Genomic DNA, 26,123 nt, shown 5'->3' on the forward strand with positions numbered 1-26,123 from the left:
TGTCTTCATTTTTTGGTAAACATACTGAGACTGATTCACAGTAACCTTTGTACTATATTCAACAACGTTACGTGAACAAATAAAATTTTTAAACGCAAATCATCAGAGAAGATTAAGATAATATGTCAACCCTCCATTGTGAATAATACACGTTGTTGATTTGATGAAAATTAAGTTGACAAAATGTTAGCCTCCGCGGCATTAATTTGACACGTAAGATGACAGGAGGACAACGTTATTATCACGCTTAAGTTAGACTGTTTCAATATGATACATATTACTATTTTGGGACAGCAAATCAATATGGGAATTGGGAAATGCTTACGTAAATTCTAAAAATAAAACGATACACCTAACACATTTAATCACTTGTACAATTTATACAAAATTATAAATATATGCATGTCACTCACTATTGTCAAAAGGCGTATGATATTAATAAAATGTTGTGTTTAGTATATTATACATATATAGATATATAGATTTGCATAGTAAACTTAAAATATTTAAAATCATGCATATATAGTCTTCATGCAAGACTAATTAAAGTGGTATAGATACTAAATGTTGTATGCACAACCACAAAAATGTATACTTTGCCAAAACATGAATGATGGAAATTAAACATGCATGAATGGGTTGAGCCGTTGAGGTGTGAAAGTGATGACAAAGTGCTCGTAAAAAAACAGAAAGAAAAAAGAAAAAAAAGAAGAAGAAGAGAGAATAAAATGAATAAAAATGTGACTTTTTATGAACCAATTAAAAAAAAACATAAACTAAATAAAAAGTCAAAATATAAAAGTATGTATAGTATTATTTGAACATAGTCATTCACTTTTGTTACTACATGTAATCTTGCTTTCTAAAATTTGTCTGGTTATAATATTAACTTTATTTATTTATCACAATTAGTCATTCGTTTACTAAGAGAGTTAACATACAATTTATTCATTTAAGTCTCTTATACCAATATGTAAATTTTCTCTCTTATTCGTACACTATTTTAATAGAATGATAAAATTACATGCTAGTCATATTTATTAAATGGTGGATAAAAAAAATTAAATGCATAACTAATTGTATCAAACAAATTAAAGTACAAAAATGTAATAAGATAACAAAAAACAGTATAACTAAGGGTTCGTTTAGAAACTCAAAAAATAACTTTTGAAATTCATTTTTTCAAAATTTGTAGTGTCTAGCTATGAATAGAAAATGAAATCAATGAAAAATACTCATTTTGCTCAAAAAGAAAAATAACTTATTTTACTAGAAAATGTATTCCCAGATTTTGAGACATTTTTTGAATTTCTATCTCACATTTAGTTCTTTCTCTCTCACATGCTCTAAGTGGAATGAGTTGACTCACTACCTGTCTTGTTATTATTTGAGTTAAATTGGACTATACTCTAGTTAAAATATAGGCATGGTCAAGTTGGATCAGACTAATTTTTTTTTTTAACATGATCTAACCTATACCTCAAAATATAATTTGTTATAAATATTATTTGTCTGACTTTAAATCAAATATCAGAAAATAAAAATATTTTATGAAAAATAAATACGTTTTTAAAAAGATTATAAAAATATATTTTTTCTCATATTTCTAACGGATCCATAAATAAATGTGATAATATCACAAAATCTAAAAATGAGATTTGCTTAATTATTCGAAAATATTAATTAACCTTTTCCAATAAAAAATAGAGAAACAAAAAGAGAGGAAAAGTAAAAACCCTTTTCCATGCTCAATCCCACAGTCCAGTCCATATACATCAACGTCACCCCCATCTCCACCTCTCTTTTTCCGCCCCTGCGCGTGGGTCTGTGGCAAAGCAAAACGGGGTGTGAAAAGGGGAGAAGAGGAGCACAAATCCTCAGCAAGATTGAAAGGAGAGCATATAATAGAGTATTATTATAATACAAAGGGAGAGAAAATGACTAGTCCCTCACTGGGAATGAGGCTCTCTGTGTTGCCTCTTCCTCCAAATTTCTCCAAAATTGTTCACTTGTCGCTCAATAACTGCTGCCCCTTCACCGCCACTTCCCAGTCTATCTGCTCTTATTCTGCTTCTTTCCCTCAGAGAAGAGGGGTTTCACCAAGGACATCTACTCGTATACAGACGGTATTTTGCTCAGATACTCTATCCGCTTCTATCGATATACTCGCACCCACACTTTCTTTATCCTTATCTGTGTTTAAAGATTGGATTTTTTCTATCGTTCTTTAATTTTGTGAGATGGGTCTCGGATTTTGGTATATCAAGTGATAAAAAAAACGACCTTTCTGGTGCTTCGATTTTCTTTTATTGAATTTAAGCCTTTAGCACAATCGTCTATTTTTATTCTTTGTTAACTTTGATGAATGTAGCTAATTTTATGTTGTGTTGGTTTAGATTGTTGTATGAAACCTTCTCTATGTAAGTAACAATAGTTTGAAGAAACCCTTCTTCATGATGATTTCAAGTTTATGCAGTTAACAGATATTTGACTTGATTACATGTTAAATTTTGTCTACTTGATGTCAAATGTCATTCCGCTATGTTTTGGATGCAAGCTTTACTAGTCTTGGAATGTGTCTATCTTCGTGTTGCATTGGTTTCTATTTGCTTAATGCAAGTATTTTCCCTATAATGGGAACTTTGTTATGTGCATATAATAATGTGAAGTGAGAGATGTAATATATTATATATATAAGTGTTGAGCTTCCTGATGATGAGAATGAAGGAGGGAGTGGGTTAGGGGGATGGAGTTTACCTGGCTGGGACTTGTGTTACTTTTGTTATGGAGTAGTTGGTTTTTATTCTTCAAATGTGCACTGGTGCTTGGGTTGTTGAGCTAACATGGCATTACAAGTGTAGATGTTTTGGGTGATGAATTTTGTAAAAAGAGTATGTTTTTAGATTCATTACAAGTGTAGTTGTTTTGGGTAATGAATTTTGTAATAAGAGTATGTTTTTAGATTCATTACAAGTGTAGTTGTTTTGGGTGATGAATTTTGTAAAAAGAGTATGTTTTTAGATTCAAATGGAAAGTACTATACTACTGTTATTTGATTTTTGTTTTCCACTGTAGTATTTTATACCTAGCTAATTGGGCGTAAAGTATAAATGCACGCATGGGAGTGTGTGTATGAATTCCCAAAAGTGCACTGCTTGTGACGTCACATGGTTTTTTTTTTTGGGATTATATTCTAAGTTACTGTTTCCAAAAACTTGCTTAGGTTATTAAACGAAGGAGTTTTACTGGATTTGCTTTTGTGACGAATACACACCGTGACGTTTATGTAGAAAACCCTTTCATATTTCTAGGAGCCTTTGGCTCTTCATTTATAGGCCCTTTTAGCTTATTAATGGCCAATAAATACTAGGGTTTTATAATCCTCCTATCATGTAAATATAGAATCAATCTAGTTTATATCTTCTTTCTCTCTACTTGCTTAACACAGAGCTTTCACCTTACTGGCTGGTGGTGTATTAGAGCCACGAAGCTTGTAAGCAAAAGCCAAGGTAGGAACTTCTGTTGCTGTTACTATTTCTGTCCGGTGAATAAGCAGCAAATTGGAGCAATAAGGGTTTTGATGTGTTGATAGGAGTTAAAGGCTAAAAGGTTGATGGAGCGCTGTGGGTATCAGTGTATCACATCACTGAACTTGCTCTCTGAACCATACATCAATACAACTTGAACCACACCTACAGATTATCGTGGATTCTTTGAACATCATCGGTCTTTAGGACTCTGCATTTTATCTTCTTGCTTATGCCGGTGGTGACAAAGTTGATACCCATTGTTAGTGCTCCTCCTACGTGAATTCCTACTGGGGATTCTTGATTGTTCAGTAGATATGGGGAACCAGAAGAACAGGGAAATAAGATTCCGTAGCTACTGTGTAATCTGGAAAGGCTTCACGTCAGAGCTGGCCTAGTTTCTGTTGTGTCATTAAATGCAGTGAATTCAGTGAATAGTCAGCCTTGTAATTTGTTATGCCATTAAATTCTATTGAAAATGCAGATGTTAGTAAAGGGTTAGTGCATTAAGTGGATATGGTCCAGAGTATTCTGAGGGAACCTAAGACAACGGTTGGGTTGCATAGTGCAAAGATGTTATTCAAAGATTCTTGACTGATCGGTTTGGCTCTTAGTAGGGCCTCCTTACCTACAAGCAAGGGTGTGCAATACTGTTGATGGATATTTTAGGCTTTAAGGCTATGTGATGCTGATCTTTGTAAGGGCTTGTTGAGAGTGGTCCATAAGAGTAAAGATTTACCTGGTGGAGTAGGCCAATATGGCCACAGAATGGGCTTGCTGAGTGTTTCTTAAGAGTTGCTGGATCTTCCCAAGTTTCAAGTGAAAAGGGAAGGGGGGGGGGGGGGGGGATATGGATTTTTCACAATTTCTTGCAATTTGTAAACTTTATTTTGCAACAATTACTATGCAAGCTGGGCATATTTTATATAATCCAACTTGAGGGGTGTGTGAAGAATACACGTGTGACAATTAAGAAGAGAACTCTTCATATTTGGGTCTTCACAGGTAGACCCTTGTGCTTATCTAATAGCCTGTACTAGGCTCTTGCCATCTTCCTATCATCTCAATATAGAATCTATTCAGTTTGTATCTTCTTTCTCATTACTTGCTTAACGCGTAGCTTCCATCTTATTTCATAACACTTACCCTAAAAATGGTATTTTATTTTTTATTTAATGAGTGGATACGAAATATCTATTCCTACCTTTGCAGAAGCCTTTCTTCCCCAAAACTCACGTGTATAATCCTAGAATTAGCTTGTATATCCCACACCTAGGGTTGCACAGTTGTCAGTTGATAAGAAGATATATTGCAATCTTTTATGACACATATCCTCATTTGTATTTCAGAACACAAAACAACGTAGCAATTTCCATTAGTGATAATTTTGTAATTTTCGAGAAAAATTAGTGTACCCAAACTTAAAAATGCTATCTATTCAAACAAATAGTCACCACACTGTATCAAATTGCACTTGAATCCTTGTTGGGAATTTGAGTGGTTCTTTTAGTTTGAAACATCATTGGTTCCATTAGGCATTCTATGAATTTGATCTTCGTGCAAAAGAGAACCTGCTGCAATTATCTTTTTCTATGCATTTGTTGGTTTTCATTAATGATTTACTGCCAGGAGCCTCTGTTTTCTATGTGCTGGTATAGTGGCTTCATGGAAATGATGAAAGACATCAAAGGAATTGTGATCTGGGGAATGAAGATGAATACACAACTCAGATGTTTGGTTCTGATGAAGAAGTCACCACTAAAATTCCTACCCAAGCCCAATCTGTTGTTGAAGGCTCAGGGGCAGTTCTGGTTTCAGAATACAAGCCTGTTCCTGATGTGGACTATCTACAGGTATATTATCCTCTCATCCAAAATCTGTAATTAATTTGCATCTTTTGGCAACGTGGTTGAAGTTGAAACATCAAAGTAGATACATACATAAGTATATGCATACAAACAGAAACACGTACCGTAGCTGTCTTTAATAAAGGCATGTCTACCAGGAGTTACTAGCAATTCAACAACAAGGTCCAAGAAATATTGGCTTTTTTGGGACAAGAAATATGGGATTCATGCATCAAGAGCTTATTGAGATTCTCAGCTATGCCTTGGTCATAACGGTATGATTTTTATTAATTCGATTAGTGGTGACATTGTACCTTTTCATGGTTTTTGGAACATTTTCTTTTGGTTTTCTGGTCTTTGCAAATTTGAGTTGATATTTTCTTTCTTTCTTTTTTTCCCAGAAAAACCATATTTTTACATCTGGTGCATCAGGCACCAATGCTGCGGTTATAAGAGGTGCACTTCGTGCTGAGAAACCTGAACTGCTGACTGTTATATTGCCACAAAGTTTGAGTAAGCAACCCCCAGAAAGCCAAGAGTTACTGTCTAAAGTAAGAATTCAGTCTCTCTCAATTTCATTTCATCAATGGAAATATGCTCGACAGCTTAAGATTTTTCCCCTTTCCCCCTGGTGGTCGGTTGTGAGTTCCTTCAAGATGTCTTTTAAGTAGATAATCAATGTCACATTAAAATTAATTGGCACAAATCTATCTTTGGTAGGATATCTGCGATTCATTTGAACCTATTTCTTGAAAAGTAGGTTTCTAATGTGCACCAATATGTTGTTATACTTGACAGTTTAACTTATGAGGGTGTATTCTTGAACTCGTTAACAAGAATATTGCTTGAGGTTACCTAATGCTTTTTGAAACGAAATAAAAAGATGTTAGTTTGTCTAAACCCAACATAGCACAAAAGAAAAAGGGATTGTGGACAACTGGACACTAGCTCAATTGATTCATTGCACTGAAGCTGTTTTTATGCATTTTATCCTGCGTTCTTATAGAAGATATTATTGGATTTGCCAGGTGAAAAATGTAATAGAGAAACCTTATAATGACCATCTCACATTGATAGAAGCCAGCAGGTAACTCAGTCTCCTTAACTTTATATACACTTTTTCTTGATGATTGATGAAAAGAGCAAATCTTTTGAATATTGGGTTTTGATATGCCTCAGCTATTACCGATTACCATGTGATTCACATGTCTGTTTGAATATCTAGATGGATCTCATTTAGGATTATTATTATTCTTAGTCTTCCTAGAAACATGAACCCCTTGTTTTGTGTGGAAAATCCCTCTATTATATCCATTTTTAGTGTAAACTTGAAAAAGGAGCTCATGGGAGAGAACAAAATTGTGGAAACTAAACGGACTTCACAAATTATGTCTTTTTTCCTGATGGCTGTTCTGAAAAACTGCATCTTAGTCAAAGCTCAAGTTCGAAGGCTCATTGTATTTGGTGTAAAAGCTAGACTAATTCCGATCATCAATTTCAGCTTATATCAGATAATATTGGCCAAATTTCACTTCTCATCAACTTCTAAGGTTCATGTTTGAAGGCATTCTGACTCGCATCTTGTTTATGGACTATGCAGGCTGTGTAACATGGACATCATCTCACAAGTACAGCAAGTCATTTGCTTTGCGTTTCATGACAGCAGGTTGATAATGGAAACATGTCAAGAAGCGAAACAAATGCGGAAAATTGTTACCCTCTTTTACCTTGACTAATGGAGAGGATCAATGTTTGTTCATCCCATTGGTTTTGGGGTGAATGCAAAATTCATTTTTTATTGGTGGTTCTTTTGTAGATTAAATTAAAAAACATAGATGCTCTCTCTGCTTGGACAAGTTTATATACTGTAGAAATCTGGCCAATTTGTGCCTTGCTCAATTTAGAGATAGGGGAAAAATGGATTCTCATTGTTATTTCAGTATAATATTTCTGCTTCAAAGTGGAGTTTATATATTCCATTATTTACTGTTTCTTTTCTGTGTTTGACATTTTTGATTTAATTTATTTTCTTCAAAATGAATATAGTATTTGTTATAATAATAATGTCTTTCTATTTTCTTTGAATACCCCGAAAATTCTGTAGCAATAATGAGGGAGAAAAATAAATAGAAGGGATATAATTTTCTTTTTCAAAATATGGCATCATAAAAAACTCTTATGATATACTGTATATGTATATATAAAGAGAATGAGTTTAAAGAATTTGCACACATGTATACATTTCTAGTTGTGGATGCAGGCAAAGAGTAAAATTCTGCTGTACAATTCTGATACAGTGAACATTGAATTGTCAGAAATAGAATCTCTCCAGTCCCAGGAATCTGTTTGTATTGAAATTATACAGAAGGAACACAACTGAATATGCATTTAGCAAGAGTAGTTGCTTCAAGGTCAAGGAGGCCTTCATGACGCGTAAAATTCTGGCATTGCATGCTCATTAATGGCAGAGATTGATCCACCTCAAGCAGGCAATGGTTCCTCCATAACTGCAGAACGAAGATTCAAACATTTACTCTAAGCAAATTCTCAATGCAATGGGCGTGAGAGAAAGAAAGAGATAGGGGGGGGGGGGGGGGCGTGAGAGAGAGACCTTTCTTCTTCGTGGAAACCGCAGTTGAAGCATCATCATCCGAGATAGCCTCCGAAATGACTGGTGCTTTGGTTGGTACATCAGGAAGATCCAGTTTCTCTTCTTTCTCATCAGATGGTAATGAAGCAGGAACATTTGGCAGATCTTGATCGATTAACTAGATAGAAAGATTTAAAACAAAAAAAAAAAAAATCATATCTAATTCAAATGCAAAAACCACCGATCTTAATGCAGAATATTCAAAATGATAAACCAAAACAAAAGACAATAGTAAAGAGAATAAATATATGTATTAAGATGGTATAATATATATAATGTATCAGAACATTTCATTCTAAATGTACTGTCTATAATATGGAATATGCAACTAATGCTTCTAACAAAGAACCAAATTAAACAGATTTGAGCTAATGCACATAAGAATATGATCTCAGTTCACACATAATGGAAAGAGCAAGACTACAAAGGTCTATTCTTAAGCATCTCATTGTATATTTATATGCCATTCTGAGGTCTATTATGCTTGGGGTTAAACCGACACATCTTTTATTGGATAAAGTAAATGATGTGTAATCCACTTGGAAAGAGATATGTACAACGCCAAGGACAGACAAGGAAAGTAGATATGCACACAGTACATATATACAATACAAGGTATCTTGGCTATAGTTAAATCATCCACTTAAGTTAGCTACTTTAAAATATGGCAAAGTAAAGAAGCAGAAAGACATCAATTTACTCCTCTTATAAACCAAAATAGTGCAGGTCAAGTCCATCACCAGTTGCAGTTTAGAAAGTAAACAAACCTGAGATTCTAGATTCTCAAACTCCGCTAGAATTTCCTCTTCATCTTCAGCCGATAGCTTCTCCCCCAAAATTGCATTGATCTCCTATAAAAACAACACAAACAAATAACGGGGCAAAGGTTACAAAGAGGAAAATGTTTTTCAGAGGAGCATGCATAATTCTCAAATTATTCTTATAAGTATTAAGCAACAGTGATAAATATCATAAATATAATGGTGAGTCTCATCAAATAGAAATGTAAATTCAGAGAAATTATAAATACTGGGAAGAGGAAATCAAGAAGTGGCAGCACGTTATTGCTATTTAAAAAGTCAGGAAAGGTAATAAGATGTGAGAGGGAGTACACTAGTACAGTTAAATAACTGGCAGATAGCAATATAGCATCGCTTACACAACATGATAAGTAACCAGAAGCCATAAACTTCCTCCCTTATTCTGCCTAGAGTCCTAGAGTCATACTATTCAACAAATTACTGGATATAAATGGGACTGAATTTCTTCAAAACTAATACCAAGCGTCTCTTTAGTTTTATAGTGAGGCTGAGGATAAAAATGAAGCAACAACATTTTTTGAATATTCACATTTAGTTAACTGATTCCATGGCCTTCAGTAGGTTCATACTTGTGCAAGCATAATAACAATATAGCAGCAAAGTAACTCGCTTAGTATCGCTCACCTGGATGAGTACTATGAAAAAGGACAATAGTGGAAACTGAAACAAGGGAAGTCACAACAATACGATGGTGAATACTTATCCAATATGGTAAGGTGTGGCTGGGCAAATTGCTTACTCAAATCATTAGTATGATAGCAAGTAAGCTGGACTTCCTAGATTCCTAAACATAATTTGTTATAGTAATTATTCAAAGTTGGAAAGGTTCCAAGTGATGCACTTGGCCCTCTGGCAGACTTATACTCTTAATTCAAGGTGAGATTAACATCCATTCTATCAGAGATAAAAGTTTTAATGTAAAACTAGTTGTGTTGTCAACACTTGGTAATATCATAGTTAGTGTTCCTGGGCTGCCTAGCATTTAAGGGAAGAAGTTTTAGCCTCATTACTATAGGCTTCATAGGGCTGAAGTTAGTGCGAAAGGACTTCATCGATAGAGCAAGACTCCTGATATCAGGCATCATAAAAAAGACAATTTGAAAATATGATGAGAAAGCTTACATCTTGATAAGCTTTAGCCTCAGCAGTATCATCCATTAGTTTTTGGACATCATCCAGATTAACCTCACTTTGTATTGCTTTGATTGCATTATTGCCTGTTTTCAGACTCTCAAATACAGCCTTCTGCTTGCTTGCTAATTCGATATCTGCCAACTGAACCAAATACATATTTCATTCATATATCTGACAGAATCGCAATATGACATAAATTTGTTTAACAGATAGGAAGCAAACAATACTGAAGAAGTATAAAAAAGTTGAGTCCACAGAATTCAAGCATAGTAATTACTTGCTGCTCAACATTTATCATCCAAGCATCGACTTGCTTCAATAATTCCTCCTGAGCTTTCTTCTTTTTCAATGCTAACAGAGCCCTATCCTTCTTCTTTTCGCGAAGTAAGTCCTTGGCAGCTTGCTTTTCAGCCTCAATTACTTTGTCCAGCTGGAAGCAAAGAATAACAGAAAAAGAATTCAAGTCAGATTGCATCTCTGGATACATTAGCTACTTCATAGTACTTTCCCCACATTTGGATCATTTGAATCCTTTGAGTTGCTTTTCCATACTGCATAAGTTTACACACTCTACCCAGATATTCAATCATTTTTACATATGAAAGTTGAGTTTGATAGCAAAGTTTAAATCTTTACAAATAAAAAAGGCTGAGTTGCGCTCCCAGAAAGGCAAAGGTGATCGCTATCTTTAAACCCTGGAGGAGTGAGATGCCATTGTTGAGAATTGAAGTTAAACGTACCTGCTGCTGATATTGAGCAAGCTTGCGCCTTTGGGTCTTGAGAGAAAGGATTGCCCTATCAACCTCTGTGATCTTGGGTTTCTTCACGAAAACATTCCCCATTCTAAACAAAAAATTAACCAAAAAAAAAAAAAAAAAGAAAGAGCAATATATGTTGCTTTTATAGAATCTGAAAATCACTTCGCTAAAACTCTGTTGGCTGTTTGTCTCCAGGAGACGGAGTGATGATCTGGAATTGAGGGAGAGGGGTGAGAAATCGGTATTTAATGATTACTTGGGATGAAATTCTGGTTTCTCGTAAACTTCCCCTTCTCCTCCTTGAATAGTTAAATTGGTGTTTTATAGGGATTACGGAGTACTATGTTGTATCTAATTCGGAGAAGACATTGGTCGTTGGTCCGCACCTAGGCATCGCCTCGATTCAGTTCGAGCCCGACGGTTTAATCCAAATCTCGCATTATAACAATTGAATCTTAATTAGAATTTACAAAATTTTAATTAGTGCTTGTGCTATATTATATACATACTTTGATTTAAAGTCCGTTATTCAATGTGCTTTATATAAAGAGTACCGGTAAAAAATTAGATAATTTTTTCATAGAGTCAAATTTAATACACATCAACTTGGCTAGAGTTACTTCTTGTGATATACATGTTAGTCTTCATACGTGATACATTAGAATAAATGTTCAATGTTAAATTTGATAAATTAATTATTTATTATAATTGATAAATATATAAATAATAAATAATACCACACCATATATGATAGATGAAGCATTAAGGCACCAGGACTATGTGGTCTAATGGTACTCAGGTTGAACTTTCATTTGAAAAATTATGAGTTTAAGTCTCAGTGGAGGCGTTATTGGTTCTTTGTGGCACTACTATGTATAGAGCCAAAAGTTTGGGCAAAAGAGGGCGGGGATCACGAGTCATTAATCCAGTTTGGATATGAATAGATTATTTTGTACTAATTCGTAGTGCAATAAAATTTAATTTTTTATTTCCGATGTAGTAAGATCATAAGAATTGGCTTCCTTTTCCCTCAAGAGGTAAAACAAATCCAATTTGTCACTCTCAATATTCTCTTTATACTTCTATTTTAAAAAAGGTGTTCGCCCGCCACCAATTATTCATTAGCCGTAAAATTAAAAATATACTCCGTAATATATTTAATTTAATATAATATTTAATAATTAAGCAAATTATTTTAATAAGTTATGTATTCAAGCTAAATTATAATTAAAAAATTGATACCAAGTGACTTGTGGTCGACTGATATCGGATTGCTCCCCTATGTGGGAGGTCTAGGTTTTGAGCCTCAGTGTAGGCGTAGAGATAATTTGGTCTAAAAAGATTACTGTACAATATTTTTTAACAAAACATACAACTTAACAAGCATAAAAAAAAATATGAACATAATTCAAAGACATAACATGCACTAAAAGGTTGGAATAAGATTATATGAAAAGTGAAAAATGTAAAAGAAATAATGATTTCCCTCCCAGATACATATATATACACATTAGATGTTCCCTCTCCAGATTGCCAAAAGAGAGATTTCTGGAGATTCTCCGGCCAGTGGTCGGGGCAGTTGTTAGCTGAAGCGCCAGCGATAAACTGACTTCTCAAAATAATAAGGAAGCCATAAATTACAAATGTGCTTGCTGGGTTGTACTAAACTACTACTAATCAGCTTCACTTGCAGCATCATGAAAAGGGTGGTGTCCAAAGACGATAAACGCGCTTTATTTGTTCGAATCAGAGGTTGGCGTCTTAGTAGTCATCGTCTTCTGAGTAATACTCGTCGCTGTATTGTTCATATATCTGGTATTCTCCAACGCTCTGGTCATCTTGCAGTTCATCCATTCCGGCTGCTGCACCAGATGGGAAATTACCGAAAAGCTCTTGCAAGTAGGTTCGGGATATGCTGTCATGGTCAGTATCTAAACGAGGTATAGGATAATCAGTTTGGCAACTCATATCAGTAAAGTAGTTAGTTGATGAAAAACGGATTTTCTACAATATCGGAAGTAAATGCCACTTGGTGTTGTTTGAAGGATACATAAATCTTGTTGTGAAGATATATCCCCTTCATGGCCAGCCTAAAGAGATAAAAGTAAAAGCAACATTATATTAAAAAAAAAAAAAAAAAAACCAAGAATGACACTAGAAACGGGAATGAGTATGCAAATTTCAACTATATTACCATGTCAAGTCCTTCATATGCATCCTTGTCCTCTTCGGCATTGTCATCCTCGGCCTCATCTTCTTCACCATCATCAGCTTCGTTATCCTCATTGTTTTCCATTTCTGGTATGGAGTAGATAACATTCATCATCAGAGAATTGTGATTCAACGTACAACAGCAACAGGCATGTTGCAGTTCATATTGGCATTCAATGTATAATGTAATGTATAAAACACAGTGAGACTTCAGAAATCTAATATATATATATATATATATATATATATATATATATATATATATATATATATAAAGTTATAGATGCAGTTTATGAAGACTTTAAGAATACTGAGGCAGTGTCATATAAATTGGACCTTGATCAACATCTTCTTCTTCTTCTTCTTCCTCTTCCTCTCCTTCAGATATCACATTCTTTGTGTAAATGTCTGGTCTCTTTGCTTTTTCAAAGCGGGCAGAAACAGATTTCAGGAAAGAATCGGCACCAGGATTGGGGTAGACCGATATAAATCTTATAGCAACACGTAACCTGATGCTCTTAAGCACATTAGAGGCGAACCACCCGGTTTGACACTGTAAACCAAATCGTTTCTAGGCATTAAGAGATTGATCAACTTAATCGTGCAAACATTTCAGTATTACAATGTCAATGCTACATACACTGCATGTGGTTTTCTTTGGGGGTTTTTTGATCTCTTCTTGAATGTAATCGTCAACAAGTTCAAAAAGCTGCAATGATGTTTGGCACTTAGAAGGGAAAACTTTAAATGAGCATATATCCTTCCATCGAAGCTTCACTCTGTAGAAAAAGAAAGTGCAGCATAACACCCGACCACTATTATTCACAATCCACGAAAGAAAGTAAAATATTCCACATTAGATCAACTAAAGAAGAGCATAATAAGTTATGAAAAGCTCAACCTGAAACCAGATTACATATTCTGCCTGGTTAGGAAACATAACTGACAGATTATACAGAAATCTATAAAAGAAGCTAGAAGAGCTTGCAAGATTCAGATTGATAACCTTCATATTCCATTGTCCATATCTGAACCATTTTTATCTGGATTATACAAATCCTTTAAGTTATTTACCAGTTCAAAAGCGCTTAAGATCAAGTGTAAAAGATTGTTTTATGGGAAATAGAGAGTGCTTAGAATTCCAAGTGACAACTGACAAGTTTCAGACCATAGAGAAGCAATTAACAAAGTACCCGGATTCTGCTTGAGCCTCACAGTATCTTTGTAATGATGGCTGGGAAACTCGAAAATCTACAGATTGGTATCTGTTAAAGCAGACTCCCAAGTAAGTATATCACCATTTTGAGTTTAAACTTTAAAGTGACAGCCACTGAGCTAACTCAAGAAGAAATTAAAAGTTGAAAAATCAAATACTAGTACGTCATCTGGGGAAGAACTCACATGCGAGACTCGGGGTCTGTGCGAGGATCATATCCTTTTCTTATCCACAACCTACGAAATGGTCCTTGAGAAAAGTAATATGCTTCTCTAAAAAGAAGCCTGCAAGACACAAAATCAGAAACAGACTGAGCCCTGAAACTAATAATTTTCCCTAATTGGTATTTAATGTTTTTAACCTTGGTGACTAACAACACAACATAACAAGGGAAACCACCTTTTCAGCATGCCTTCTCTCAATTCTATCCCTTTCTCAAGTAAGAGTTCAGTCAATGACTCTTTTGCCCATACTGGACGCTCATCAAAAAACTTAGATACAGCTTTCTGATGCACCCATTCAACTGTTCCTTCTGGTATGTATTTCTCCCAGTTTACTTTCTTAGGGATATGTATGAATGTTAAGCAAAACTACAAAAGAAACGTACTGTAGGCCATTGAAGATTGTTGTTTAATCAAACTCAGTCAAAATAGTTATCTTAAATCCGCATGATAGAGTCAGAGAGTATTTTTGGAACAAAAATTTGTAATAAAAGTATAAAACACATAACCAAGAGAGTAGCACAGGCAATTAGGATATCTTTGATGTTAAAGTCAATGGCAAGACATGGCTCTATTTCCATCTGCAACAAGGAAAATCAAAATATAAATTACCTTAACATCATGTAATAGGTGCAGAAAAGTGAATTATATAAGCACAACAGCACTTAAAAAAAAAAAAAATAGTTTGAATAATAATTCAATAAAAAATCATGTGACTGAATGGAGTATAATTCAGCAGTTATCAACAAATTTTGCATCTAATTTGATCTTTTCAGCTTCTTCTTTAATTACTGAATTAGTGATTTATGGAGTAAAACTCTTAAACATTGATATTTGTTTTTTACTTTTGTTTTAAATTGAACATCATCATTTCGATTGTGAGCAATCTCAAAAGTAATGTCCACCATTTGTTGATTTCATATGGGATTAGGACTCCATAACTCACATTTACATTTTTTTTCTCTACATTGACATTAAATAATTATCATTTACTTATCTATTAAAAAACTCAAAGGCCAAGATTTCGACCGGGAATTTCAAAAGTTTTTTTGTATCACAAACAAATAAAAAAACGTTGGAATAATCTGAGTCGACCTTCTTTTTTTTTTTTTTTTAGACTAAAATTTCATGACTTCGGCTTTCTATTGATTTATTATTTAGAGTTAATATAGAACTAGGAAATCGAATGCCTTGCTCTTAGCTCTTATGATACGAGAACACGAAATCCTAGATTTAGCACCTGACACCACCTAGTAGGCTAGTACAACTTTCCCCACTTGGTACAAGTAAAACTACTTATTTTGAACTTTTTTTTAGAAATTTTTAGAAACAAGTATGAACTACAGTTAATTTCTGTAGAAATTTTTTGTCTTTAGAAAGTGCAGACTAAGCAGAAAATTGATAGGCAGCACAGCATGTGATCTAGCAATTTATGCATTACAAAATGAATGCTAAGCAGTGGAAATAAGTAAATAAATGAAAGAACACCAATTCACCAAAGAGAATTAAATCAAAATTACTAGAAGATAAAGTACCTCCCAACGTTGCTGGACAACCCCTTCTTGCCTCTTTTTTGAGCTCAAAATTCCAGTTGGTTTTAACCTGTAGTACAACAATAAACTAAAAATTTACCCAAGTGCTCAAAGTCCAGAAAGTTTAACCCTGGGTGAAAAAAATGCCACCTGGATCAGTAAAAGTAAGTGTTTGATTCTGTAATTAGTCAATCCAAACTTCTCATGTCACAATCCCCTATAAAGCTTAAAATGCAACAGAAGAAATCAAAACAAAATGAAGCATCTTACATAATATTCTCAGGTATATCCTTCAGGGAGAAGAAGGGTGGTACTAAAATCATCAGATCCTCTTGGTGAACATCCATATGACTGCTCTTCTCTACAAAGCAGAAACTCAAACAATCAAGTTATGCAAAAGAAGATCATTATTTAGCACAACAAATTTCTGAAGATAATGAAAACAAGTCTTAACCAAAATTTGGTTCCACTTCATCCCAATTTCTCTTCTTTCTTCTAGCAACATCAGCATGGACAGCAAGAACATGTTGATAATCTGCCATTCCTTCAGAACCAGAAAGAATACATATGCACCCAAAGTATACCAAAGGGAGCATAAATGTTATGTCAATGTTTTTAAAAAGCACAGATAAAGTAACCTAGGAATTTGCAGTCGTAACATAAAAGATAATTTCTAACCATTAAAATGGTAAGCTTCAGACACTTGAGCAACAATATCAGCAGAGAGGTGCTCTTGTAAAGCTTCCTCTATCGTCTCATCAACATCTTTACCATCAGCTGATAGAGTTTTAAATTCATTGCCTTGTTCGGAAGCTTTGGAAAATTCAGTATTTGGCTCAGCATGTGCAGTATTAGCCAAAGCCACTGAAGAACATTTTGATAATCTATTGTTGGTGTCTGTATTTTCAGCAGCACTAACTTTCTCTTTTGTTATTTTTAACAGAAAATTGACACTTTGCTTAAGCTTCCCAAAAGTAGGGTGTGAATAAGGATCTTCAGGTCGGAAACGAAGCTCCAACTTGTTTGACTGTGAACTGCGAGCCTAAAGTTGAATACAAATTCATCAATGATTCAGCTGTTTAAAAATCCCATTACCAGGGTCACTGTGCTGTGCTTGTGTGATCTGTTTCTGCTTATTGCTGTGATCACATTATAAGTACAGTCATAGCTACATTTACCTTTTAGTCTGTAATAAAACTTTACTTATAATAAGGGGGAAAGGAAGAAAGAGAGAGGGAGAAACCAAACTATGCAACCCAGAGAAAAAGCATGAGATTTTTTAAAAATTAACAGCATTCAATCTGTAAAAAATGACAAAAGATTCATAATTTCTTTAACTACAGGCATCCCTTCTGATACCACTTCATAGGTAGTTTTCACTCTTGTGCCAATCCAATGAATAATGAAGCTTCTATCTAAAGTTCAACTCATAAATTTGTATCACTAAGATGCTTCAATGAACTAAAAACAAAGTCAAAGATTGAAACTTTGAATCTGACTCTTTGGGGGAGGGAAAAAAATCATCATCACAGTAACAAATCATTGGACTTTGCTGCTTTCTTTTTCCTTTTTAGTCTAGCTTGTAAATGGCATCAACCCAATTGTAGCAGCAAAATAATCAGAATACATATATATCTATCATCCAAACGATGCCAATGTACAGAAGGCCAACAGAAAAAGAAAGTTATATGAACATAAATATAATTGCTATAAACAAACAACTCCTACTTAATAGCTGTGGATTAAAAAAAAAAAAAGTATACAGATATATGAAGATTGAAATTTTAGTCGGTTATAAACGACGAACCTTGACAATGGCTTCGGTGCCGCCGAGAGTCTCGACGGCGCGTTGGAGGGACGAAGGATAAGCAGGGTAGTGGACGACGAAGACATTGTCGCTATTGCTGCTGCTGCCGGTTCCGGGTAAAACTCCCGAAATCGACCCGTCTTTAATGATACCCATTATTTTTGCTTGCTTGCTTGTTGCTTCTCAGTTCTCTCTCCTTTCGCGCTATTCCTAGTGTGCACAGGATGGGTTCTTCTGTAAGAGGGAGAGAGAGAGAGTTAATATATATTTTTGATAAATTATTTTATTTTATTTTTATTTAAAAGGTAATTGGAATTATTTTTTTATTATAAATATTTGTTCATCTATCAATCTTCTAATTCGCTTGTTAACTGCTCCAAAATTATAAACTTTTTGCTGCATTGCTAAATAAATTTCTAATTTTGGGAGCAAAATTTCCATATTGCAATGGGGGAGATTTTTTCGTGATAATATCATGCAACTGATGATACTGCGCCGCGTTGTTAATCCGAAAATCTCTTCCACCCTCTCAGTTTTGGGCCTATCCGTTAAGGCTCTGCGGTTCACTGCACAATCTCCGACCGGGCGTTTCTTCAGGCCTCAGCAGCTGATCAGAAGCATGGCGTCGTCAACGGACAGCAGAAACAATGGAGGAGCGGCATCAGAACAGCCACTGAAGAATTCCTCATCAGCATCAAACCCTAAAGTTGATAGACTTCAAGGGGTTGTACACTCAGACTCCACTGGTAAAATTTCTGCTTTTGTTCCTTTTCAGCTTGCGAGAAAAAACTGTAACTTTATAAAATTTAGACACTTTTTTTTTAATTTAATACAAAAATATGAAATGAGTTAGATGGTTGGGAGAAATGCTGGGAACAAGGAGTGACGCCATGGGATTTGGGGAAGCCTACTCCTGTACTTGCTCATCTCCATAGGGCAGGTGAACTTCCCAAAGGCAGGGCGTTAATCCCTGGTTGTGGCAGTGTAAGTGTCTTTCAAAGCTTCAATGCTGCAATTTTGATTATAAATCAGGGCTTTCTATGTGTATATGTATTGTACAATTTACAATTTACACTATGCACTAATCATCTCAAGTAGTAAGTTAGTAACAGTGTCAGCTTCAATTCCTGACATGGTGCCATATGGCATCCTAGGGAAACAAGGGCTTAGTGCATACTTCCATTAGGATTTAAGTTAGAATTCTAGTGGGGAAGAGAATCAGGTATATAAATACACGTCTAATAATGGCAACTTATCTTGGGATATAAGCATATAACCATGGATAATCAACAATTTCATTGGAGTCTGGCACCAAGAACCTATTGTCTGTTTTCTCAGCTATCAATAATGGGCTTGTATGGAGAGACATATTTACATTATCCCACACTAATAAATTGGTCATCTCTTCATCATGCGTAGTTTTACAATAACTTTTTCGGCAGCACATTTCCTTTAAATAAAAAGTGACGTTGTTTGGGAACAATTTGAATTGGTTCAATTAATTTGTGGGACAGGGTCATGATGTGGTGGAAATTGCATGCCCTGAGCGCTATGTTATTGGCTTGGACATATCAGAAAATGCTATTAGAAAAGCTAAGGAGGTAAGGGTTTATATTATTATGGTCACTTTGATCTTGTACAATAAACCTCATCAAGAGGTAAGACTTGTAGTTTAGTTGGTTTAAACTGTTAACGATTTCATAACTTAAAATGTCTCTTCATCTGTATTCCTCTGTTTATAAATAACACTTTCTTATTCTGATTCATTTCTTGAAACTTTCTACATAATATTCTGCACATCGGAGCAGCTGTCTTTATCATCTCCAAATGCAGATTGTTTTGCTTTCCTGAAGGCAGATTTTTTCAGTTGGCATCCTGTTGAGTTGTTTGATCTTGTTTTTGACTACACGTAAGTTTGTCATATGTACGAGATTATTCTTCTTACTGTAAATCCCATTTTTTGGGTAATACATCGTTTCTTAACTTTTGCAGGTTCTTTTGTGCCATTGAACCCGAGATGAGACAAGCTTGGGCCAGCAAAATTCAAGATCTTTTGAAACCAGATGGGGAGCTCATAACACTGATTTTTCCAGTCTGCAGAGCTCTTTCTTTTCTTCTTTTCTTTTTTTTTACCACCTCTTCTTTGCCTGCCCTTCTCTCCCATCACATGCTCCCCACAGTGCAAATGAAATTTTGTTGGTAGCAAAATATGAAGCGATATTTATATGATTAAAACATACAGATTTTATTTCTGAGGTTGTGCCATTTAAATAAAGCAGCCCGCCAACCACTAGTCTAAAGACTAGCTATTATTCTTTCTTTTCAATTTTCTCATTTGTTTTCTTGTTTTTTCTCCTTTTGTAGATTAGTGATCATGCGGGAGGCCCACCGTATAAAGTATCAGTCTCTGAGTAAAGTCTCTATTCTGTTTTTAACTTCATTCTATATTATGTTGTCCTTGGAGTTAAATAAGTACTGCCTACACATGACCGTTAATCTCTGACCACTAATTGGAAGTCCTTTGTCTAGCTATGAAGAAGTTCTGCATCCACTGGGGTTCAAGGCAGTTTACCTTTCAGACAATGAGCTGGCCGTTGGTCCTCGGAAAGTGAGTGGATTTTTTCAAAGATCAAACTTTTACTTGCATATTTTCTTTGCATTAGTTTTGACATAATGTCAAAACTATTTGCTTAAGTACAAAATAATTTTACGACAGAAGTGTTTAAGCCCTGAAAATTTGTTTCTCAACTTAATTTGATAAGCTCCTTAAAGTGTCTTATAAAATTCAACTTAAAACAAGCCATAAGCTATTTTCATTAGGCCATCAAACAGAGTAAAATTTGAATTTAAGTGCTTGTATGGGTAGTTAATCCCGAATAAGTTCATCCTATCCAGGCTTTATAACGCTGTTTGTCATTTTAAATAAAATTTAATTCCATCAACTTTGTGCATATCTGAACTGATACATGTCATTTGCGTATGTAAGAATGAAACTCCTATGAGACAATGAATCTCTCCCTCTCTTGGATTCGGTTTTATTACTTTTATTGATTGATGTCTCTGCAGGGAAAGGAGAAGCTGGGGAGGTGGAAAAGGTCAATATGCCAATCTTCACTATGATTGTTGCTCAATCACTTCTGGGGATTGGAGAATTATGCTTTTCTTTTTTTATGTTAAAGTAGAACTTCACTATTGAAATGTACCATAGAACACAGGAAATTAAAACAGTGTCATCTGTTGTTATCTTAAGGCATTTCTTGAAACATACAAAAAAATAAAATAAAATAAAATAAACTTTTGCTTTTGGAGTATCAAGTGTTTGGTGCTTGTTATCTGAATCTTATTGGTGTAATTTTGAGAGCAATGCTTTTCACAACTGCCAGAAATTGGTTTCCTTGTATGTAAATGTGATCAATAGACATATCTCGATGTTGTAGAGATTGTTAGGCGCTAATTAGGAATGCCCAACTAAAAAAGATGTGATTTTTTATGCTTCTAGCAAGTATTTGGCACACTTTCCCATTCTACCCTTCAGCCTAGGCGGCGGCGGTCTAAGCGGATTTTTCCCATTCTACCCTTCAGCCTAGGTGGCAGTTTAAGCTGATTTTTACAACACTACGACATCAAAACCTGAACAGCATCATCAGGTTACAAGTGAAATCCCCAAAGCATAGAAAGAGAGCAGGAACTTAACAAATATAGGACTATTATTATTAATTACAGCAACTATAATGTTGCCATCCTACAATTTTATCTCAGAAATTCACAACATATTCGCACTTTGTTGTTACTAGAATAGCAACCTGGTATTTGCAGCCATGGGGTCAGCTCGTCCTCAACCGACAATGGGAGAACAAGTTTTAGAGGAAAGCCTTCATCTTGGATACAGCATGAACCAACTGCAAATGCCATCATCCATTGATTGTGCACATATACAATGTATGCTCTTTACAAGGCTTTAATGTTGTTCGTCCTAGAATGAATCATAGCCCCTTATCGTGGTTTTCTCTATGCTTTCCAATTCGGTTTGTTTCTACACTGCATACATCCTCTTGTAGCTTTCATTATACAGCTCTGAATCTGATGGCACCATTGACATTGAAAATGAACGAGACAGCGTCTCAGCTTTCCTTATATTCCTCATCCTCGATTCCTCCAACCTATGACGAACTACACAGTAGCACATGGAGCCAATAGTAGTTAGCATTATCACTCCACCCACGACGGTTGAATAGATAGCAAGCCATTGCTCCCGAGTTCCAACCACCACATAAGTAAGCGAAATGAAGGCAATCGAGATGAAGAGGCAAGCCCCCCACATGAGCTTGTTTATAATGAAGACCATCTGCTTCTTCGCCTTTTGTTCTATCACAACCACAGACGTCTGGACAACCACAACAGCTATGGAGATGAATAACGCGAGGCTGTCAAACAAGAAGAAGACTATGAAAGCTGCTTTATTTGCTACGTTGGCTTCACCGAGAGTAAACCCTTTCTTTTCCTTTTCAACGTATTGCCCTGGCACAGTGAAGATGGCGGCAAAAGCAACAGTAGCAATAAGGACGGCGACAACTGTGAGAGAGTTGATGGCGTTGTTAAGGCCACTAATATGAAGCTTCTTCACCTTCTTCGCTATTTTTCTGACCTTGAACCCAGTTTGTCGGCTCTGTTGAAGCTGGGACTCAACATCATGCTTTATATCGCTCACCGTCTGCTTGAGTTGCTTTGCAGCACTTGGAGGCTTCCCGTGGTCTTTGGAATGGGTAGCTCCAGCCTCCTTTAACATAGTCACGACATCTGGAGTTCCAAACTTTTCCGCAATGTCAAGGGCAGTTTCTCCAGCCTTGTTAACTGTGTTGATGTTGATGCCCTCAATGGATATTAAGCGTTGAACCATCTGTCATGTAAATAACATTGTATCAGACAGAAATCAACTTTGGGACTTTTAGCTACTTATAAACAACATAAACTTACAATTATTGCAGACCCGGAATGTAAATCTGTATTCTTGCTCAAAAAAATTCAAACTTTGATGAGAATAATAATAATTATATACGATTACGAACCTGAGGGCGTCCCTTCCTTGTTGCAATATGGAGTGCGGTGTTTCCCTTGTTATCTCCTAATGCTAGTACACTTGGATCTGGTTTGATTAATTCAAGCACAATATCCACATTTTGCCCCTTCACCGCCATGTGCAATGCAGTTTGGCCTTTCTTGTCTGTCCTAAACCCAATACTGGGGTCCTTGTTTACAAGCGATTTCACCACTTCCAAATGGCCCATTCTTGCGGCTGTATGGAGTACAGTCTTACCATTGTTCCGAGCTATCTTAGCAAGGTTTGAATCAATTTCAAGAAGCAAATCAACTACATCAACGTGCCCTTGACCAGCAGCCGTGTGTAGGGCTGTAGAATTGGATGAATCCGTAGTCATCACTAAGTTAGGGAAAACATTCAAGAGTTCCTTGAGAACTTCTGCAAATTTCAGGGCAAAAGAACAATATCTTAGCATATATACAAGGTGACTTTAGATTTACGGGAAGTTTCTCTTTATTTAGCATCGTGATCTAATCCTGGATTACCCAACCACAACTAGTATTATAGTATAAGCCAAGTAAGTTGAGCATTCCCAGATCCTTAACACAAAACACAAACTGAATTTAACAGTAAGTGAATCACCAGTTCTAAATGCCAATCTTGAAATAAAATAAAGGGACACACAAAGAGAGATGCAGAAAACTCACCAAGATGGCCCTGCTTGGCTGCAATATGGAATGCATCATATCCATTGTTAGAGGCAATAGAGGCGGTTTCAAGGTCTAGCTGCTTCAAGATTTCTCCGACAACCAAGGTGTGCCCATTCTCAGCAGCGACATAAAGAGCAGTCTCACCTTCTTGGTTCTGCTTTGATAGCGTATCCTTGATGGCTTTACTGTCAAACCTCTGTAAAATTTCCCTCACCTTACTTAGATTCCCTGCTCGTGCAGCAAGGTGAAGCGGGTTATCGCCTCGTTTCCCAGGTGAATCCTTGCCCCTTTTCCTCTCACCACCAAAGCTCAGCTGCCTCTCCATTGCTATCCTAAAGCTTTTCTGCTTTTCCATCAGTCCTTTGAAACTCTTTTGCTTTTCCATATTTCGAAAGCTTTGCTGTTTCTCCATCACCCCACGAAAACTAGCCTGTTTTTCCATTATTCAACCTCACAAACTATCTCTCTCTCTCCCTCACCTCCTATAAATCCAAACCCTTCAGAGAAGCACTTACTTATCCCCAAATCCACCAAACTTTCAAGAACTTGGGGAGCCAGCAACTATACTTTCAATAACTTGAAGACCAGAAATTTTTCATCATCATCAGATTAATATTTCAACATCATCACTTATCACTTTATCATCTCAATTTTTCAGATAACAACTCCAACCCAAAATCAAGAGATTAAAATTCACGACTTTCCGTAGGTTTAAACCAAAAAAGTCAAAATCTGCAGTGAACAGTCGCTTTCATCTGCTCCGAGTTAGATGAATTGAATCCAAACAAGCAACCTTTTTGGGGAAAAATAGGGAAAAAGAGATAAAAGGTACCTTGAAATGATATAGAGATCAAAACTCTGCCTCTATAACAGAAAAACAACCATTCCCCAGTGAAATTCCCAGAAATAGAAGAATACCCAGTGCTCCAAACTAGAAGAATTCACTGCAAAGATGCAAACTTTAATCAACTTAATAGTTTTCCAGGCGAAACCCAGAAGCTGAAACTCAATAAACTCTGTCCCCAGAGATTCCCTTGTCAAAAAGGCTGTGAAACACGGGGATGGCCACTTGGTTCAAATCTGGGGAGACCCAAAAAAGATCAAGAACACAGAGACCACCACCATGTCTTACGATATAGTCAAGAAAGAGTGCCTAACTACGTATATATTACTGTAATAAGATTTCGGAAATATTTAAAACACAAAAACTTTTATGGTACCGAGTAGCAGGCACTGAATGAAATGTTTCTTTGTCTTCTGCCCGGCTGCATTTTTATAAAAATACCATCTCCACAGGCGCATAGCCGTGTATCAACAAAGATTTTCACTTTTTTTTTTTGTTTTCTTGTGTATTAATTATTAAAATGTGAATAATAAGGGGGTAGACGATAGTATAAAAAGAATTTCTTTTTTAAATAAGGGTATTTGTTAGTGCAAAATGCAGGCCGCCATTGACGTAACATCAATGGGCACTACGGGACAAAGAGATGGAGAGTCAGTGATAAGGCGGGGGCCAATGGCATATTCGTCAAATTTTGGTCATCTATACAAATCATGGCGGTGGGGCCCACCGCCATGTGATAATAATGAACGGTAATTTTGAAGGAATAATCAAAAGTGATTAGCATCTTTGAATAATAAAAATAATCGGCCACTAATTTTACTCCGATCAAATATATATTTTTTTTTTAGTATTTCCGACTCTGTTACAATGTAGGATATGTTATAATTATTATGTATGTTACCTGAAATAAAATAAATATTTGTGATATTTACAATTTTCATACTTAATTATGAAGTAATTATTACTTTCGTCGTTTTTATTTGTACTTATATTTTCTTTAAATTTTTAATTAGGTTGTTTTTTTTATAAATTATTTGGTAATTGTTATTTTTGTTTATAATTACTAAACAATACGCTATAGTACCATGTTAAGATTTATTTTTTCTCTCCAAAACATTTTAATTTGTTACAACTTTTCACACTTGCATTGCGAATCTTTAATTTCAAAATTTAAAGACAAAACAATATAATTTCATGACATTTTGACACTCAAAATTTAAGGTGAAACAACTAAATTCTCTTACATTTTACACTTCAAACTAGTATAAAATGGCAAGAAATTTATTTACTTTCTCATCAAATTGTTGGATTAAAGATTCATGATGCATATATATGTTGAGAGTTGTAACCAATTAAAATATTTTGGAGTAAATAATAATATTAATACTTAATAGATAGTATTGTCACTTTGTCAAAGAATTATGGGCGAACATAACAATTATCTAAAAACTAAGGGAAAATGAACAATCTTGATAACAACTTAAAGATTAAATATTTGCTTGATCAATAACTAAAAATGAAAATAACAATTAACCAAATTTTTAAATACAAAATTACAAATTTCTCTAAATACCTTAACGTTCATCCATACATGATTATCATGTTTACACAACAAGAAAATGAAAAATGTTATGGTACCCTTATTACTCATATAAAACTGTATTTTTTTAGAGCTAAAAATTAGAAATAAATTAAATAATACGTTTGCTCCGGTGATGTTATAACTTTATTTCTTAATTTGTTTCAAAGGGGATTTTTCCCCCCCATTTGGATAACAAAAATAATTGCTTGGGAATGTTGCAATTTT

The 26,123-nt window shown here is 35.2% G+C and overlaps 5 protein-coding genes across 7 annotated transcripts; 2 read left to right on the forward strand and 3 right to left on the reverse strand.

Annotated features, from left to right (window-relative positions):
* The first annotated feature begins 1,768 nt into the window (after positions 1 to 1,768).
* Positions 1,769 to 7,367, forward strand: LOC109169930. Its single transcript, XM_019318844.1, has 6 exons — positions 1,769 to 2,126; positions 5,186 to 5,380; positions 5,533 to 5,649; positions 5,776 to 5,925; positions 6,403 to 6,461; positions 6,975 to 7,367. Exons 1-6 carry the CDS (start codon positions 1,938 to 1,940, stop codon positions 7,108 to 7,110), a joined length of 846 nt encoding a protein of 281 aa, XP_019174389.1. The 5' UTR covers positions 1,769 to 1,937; the 3' UTR covers positions 7,111 to 7,367.
* Positions 7,368 to 7,532: 165 nt separating this feature from the next.
* LOC109169931 (vacuolar protein sorting-associated protein 20 homolog 2) lies at positions 7,533 to 11,179 on the reverse strand. Of its 2 annotated transcripts, XM_019318846.1 has the most exons (7): positions 10,953 to 11,055; positions 10,720 to 10,918; positions 10,257 to 10,409; positions 9,968 to 10,120; positions 8,792 to 8,875; positions 7,986 to 8,142; positions 7,533 to 7,881 (listed from the first exon to the last, which is right to left on the reverse strand). In XM_019318846.1, the coding sequence occupies exons 2-7, from the start codon at positions 10,819 to 10,821 to the stop codon at positions 7,856 to 7,858; spliced, it is 675 nt and encodes a 224-aa protein (XP_019174391.1). In that variant the 5' UTR covers positions 10,822 to 10,918; positions 10,953 to 11,055; the 3' UTR covers positions 7,533 to 7,855. The 2 variants fall into 2 exon arrangements, with proteins under 2 accessions (XP_019174391.1, XP_019174390.1); XM_019318845.1 differs by having other exon boundaries at positions 10,720 to 11,179.
* A 1,024-nt stretch (positions 11,180 to 12,203) lies between these two features.
* LOC109169924 (general transcription factor 3C polypeptide 5-like) lies at positions 12,204 to 18,014 on the reverse strand. 2 transcript variants are annotated; one of them, XM_019318837.1, is made up of 14 exons: positions 17,725 to 18,011; positions 16,596 to 16,959; positions 16,372 to 16,461; positions 16,188 to 16,278; positions 15,921 to 15,987; positions 14,924 to 14,966; positions 14,564 to 14,735; positions 14,350 to 14,448; positions 14,142 to 14,213; positions 13,589 to 13,727; positions 13,285 to 13,501; positions 12,932 to 13,035; positions 12,788 to 12,827; positions 12,204 to 12,668 (listed from the first exon to the last, which is right to left on the reverse strand). In XM_019318837.1, the coding sequence occupies exons 1-14, from the start codon at positions 17,878 to 17,880 to the stop codon at positions 12,499 to 12,501; spliced, it is 1,824 nt and encodes a 607-aa protein (XP_019174382.1). In that variant the 5' UTR covers positions 17,881 to 18,011; the 3' UTR covers positions 12,204 to 12,498. The 2 variants fall into 2 exon arrangements, with proteins under 2 accessions (XP_019174382.1, XP_019174383.1); XM_019318838.1 differs by lacking the exon at positions 12,204 to 12,668 and having other exon boundaries at positions 12,788 to 12,863; positions 12,895 to 13,035; positions 17,725 to 18,014.
* Positions 18,015 to 18,068: 54 nt separating this feature from the next.
* On the forward strand, positions 18,069 to 20,979 carry LOC109169927 (probable thiol methyltransferase 2). Its single transcript, XM_019318841.1, has 8 exons — positions 18,069 to 18,470; positions 18,578 to 18,708; positions 19,239 to 19,325; positions 19,533 to 19,633; positions 19,717 to 19,816; positions 20,089 to 20,135; positions 20,254 to 20,332; positions 20,791 to 20,979. Exons 1-8 carry the CDS (start codon positions 18,200 to 18,202, stop codon positions 20,842 to 20,844), a joined length of 870 nt encoding a protein of 289 aa, XP_019174386.1. The 5' UTR covers positions 18,069 to 18,199; the 3' UTR covers positions 20,845 to 20,979.
* A 434-nt stretch (positions 20,980 to 21,413) lies between these two features.
* Positions 21,414 to 24,769, reverse strand: LOC109169925 (ankyrin repeat-containing protein At5g02620-like). Its single transcript, XM_019318839.1, has 3 exons — positions 23,470 to 24,769; positions 22,791 to 23,200; positions 21,414 to 22,621 (listed from the first exon to the last, which is right to left on the reverse strand). Exons 1-3 carry the CDS (start codon positions 23,912 to 23,914, stop codon positions 21,758 to 21,760), a joined length of 1,719 nt encoding a protein of 572 aa, XP_019174384.1. The 5' UTR covers positions 23,915 to 24,769; the 3' UTR covers positions 21,414 to 21,757.
* Between the last annotated feature and the right edge of the window lie 1,354 nt (positions 24,770 to 26,123).

The sequence above is a fragment of the Ipomoea nil genome, unplaced genomic scaffold (genome assembly GCF_001879475.1).
Source record: "Ipomoea nil cultivar Tokyo-kokei standard unplaced genomic scaffold, Asagao_1.1 scaffold3321, whole genome shotgun sequence".
Classification (NCBI taxonomy): Eukaryota; Viridiplantae; Streptophyta; class Magnoliopsida; order Solanales; family Convolvulaceae; genus Ipomoea; species Ipomoea nil.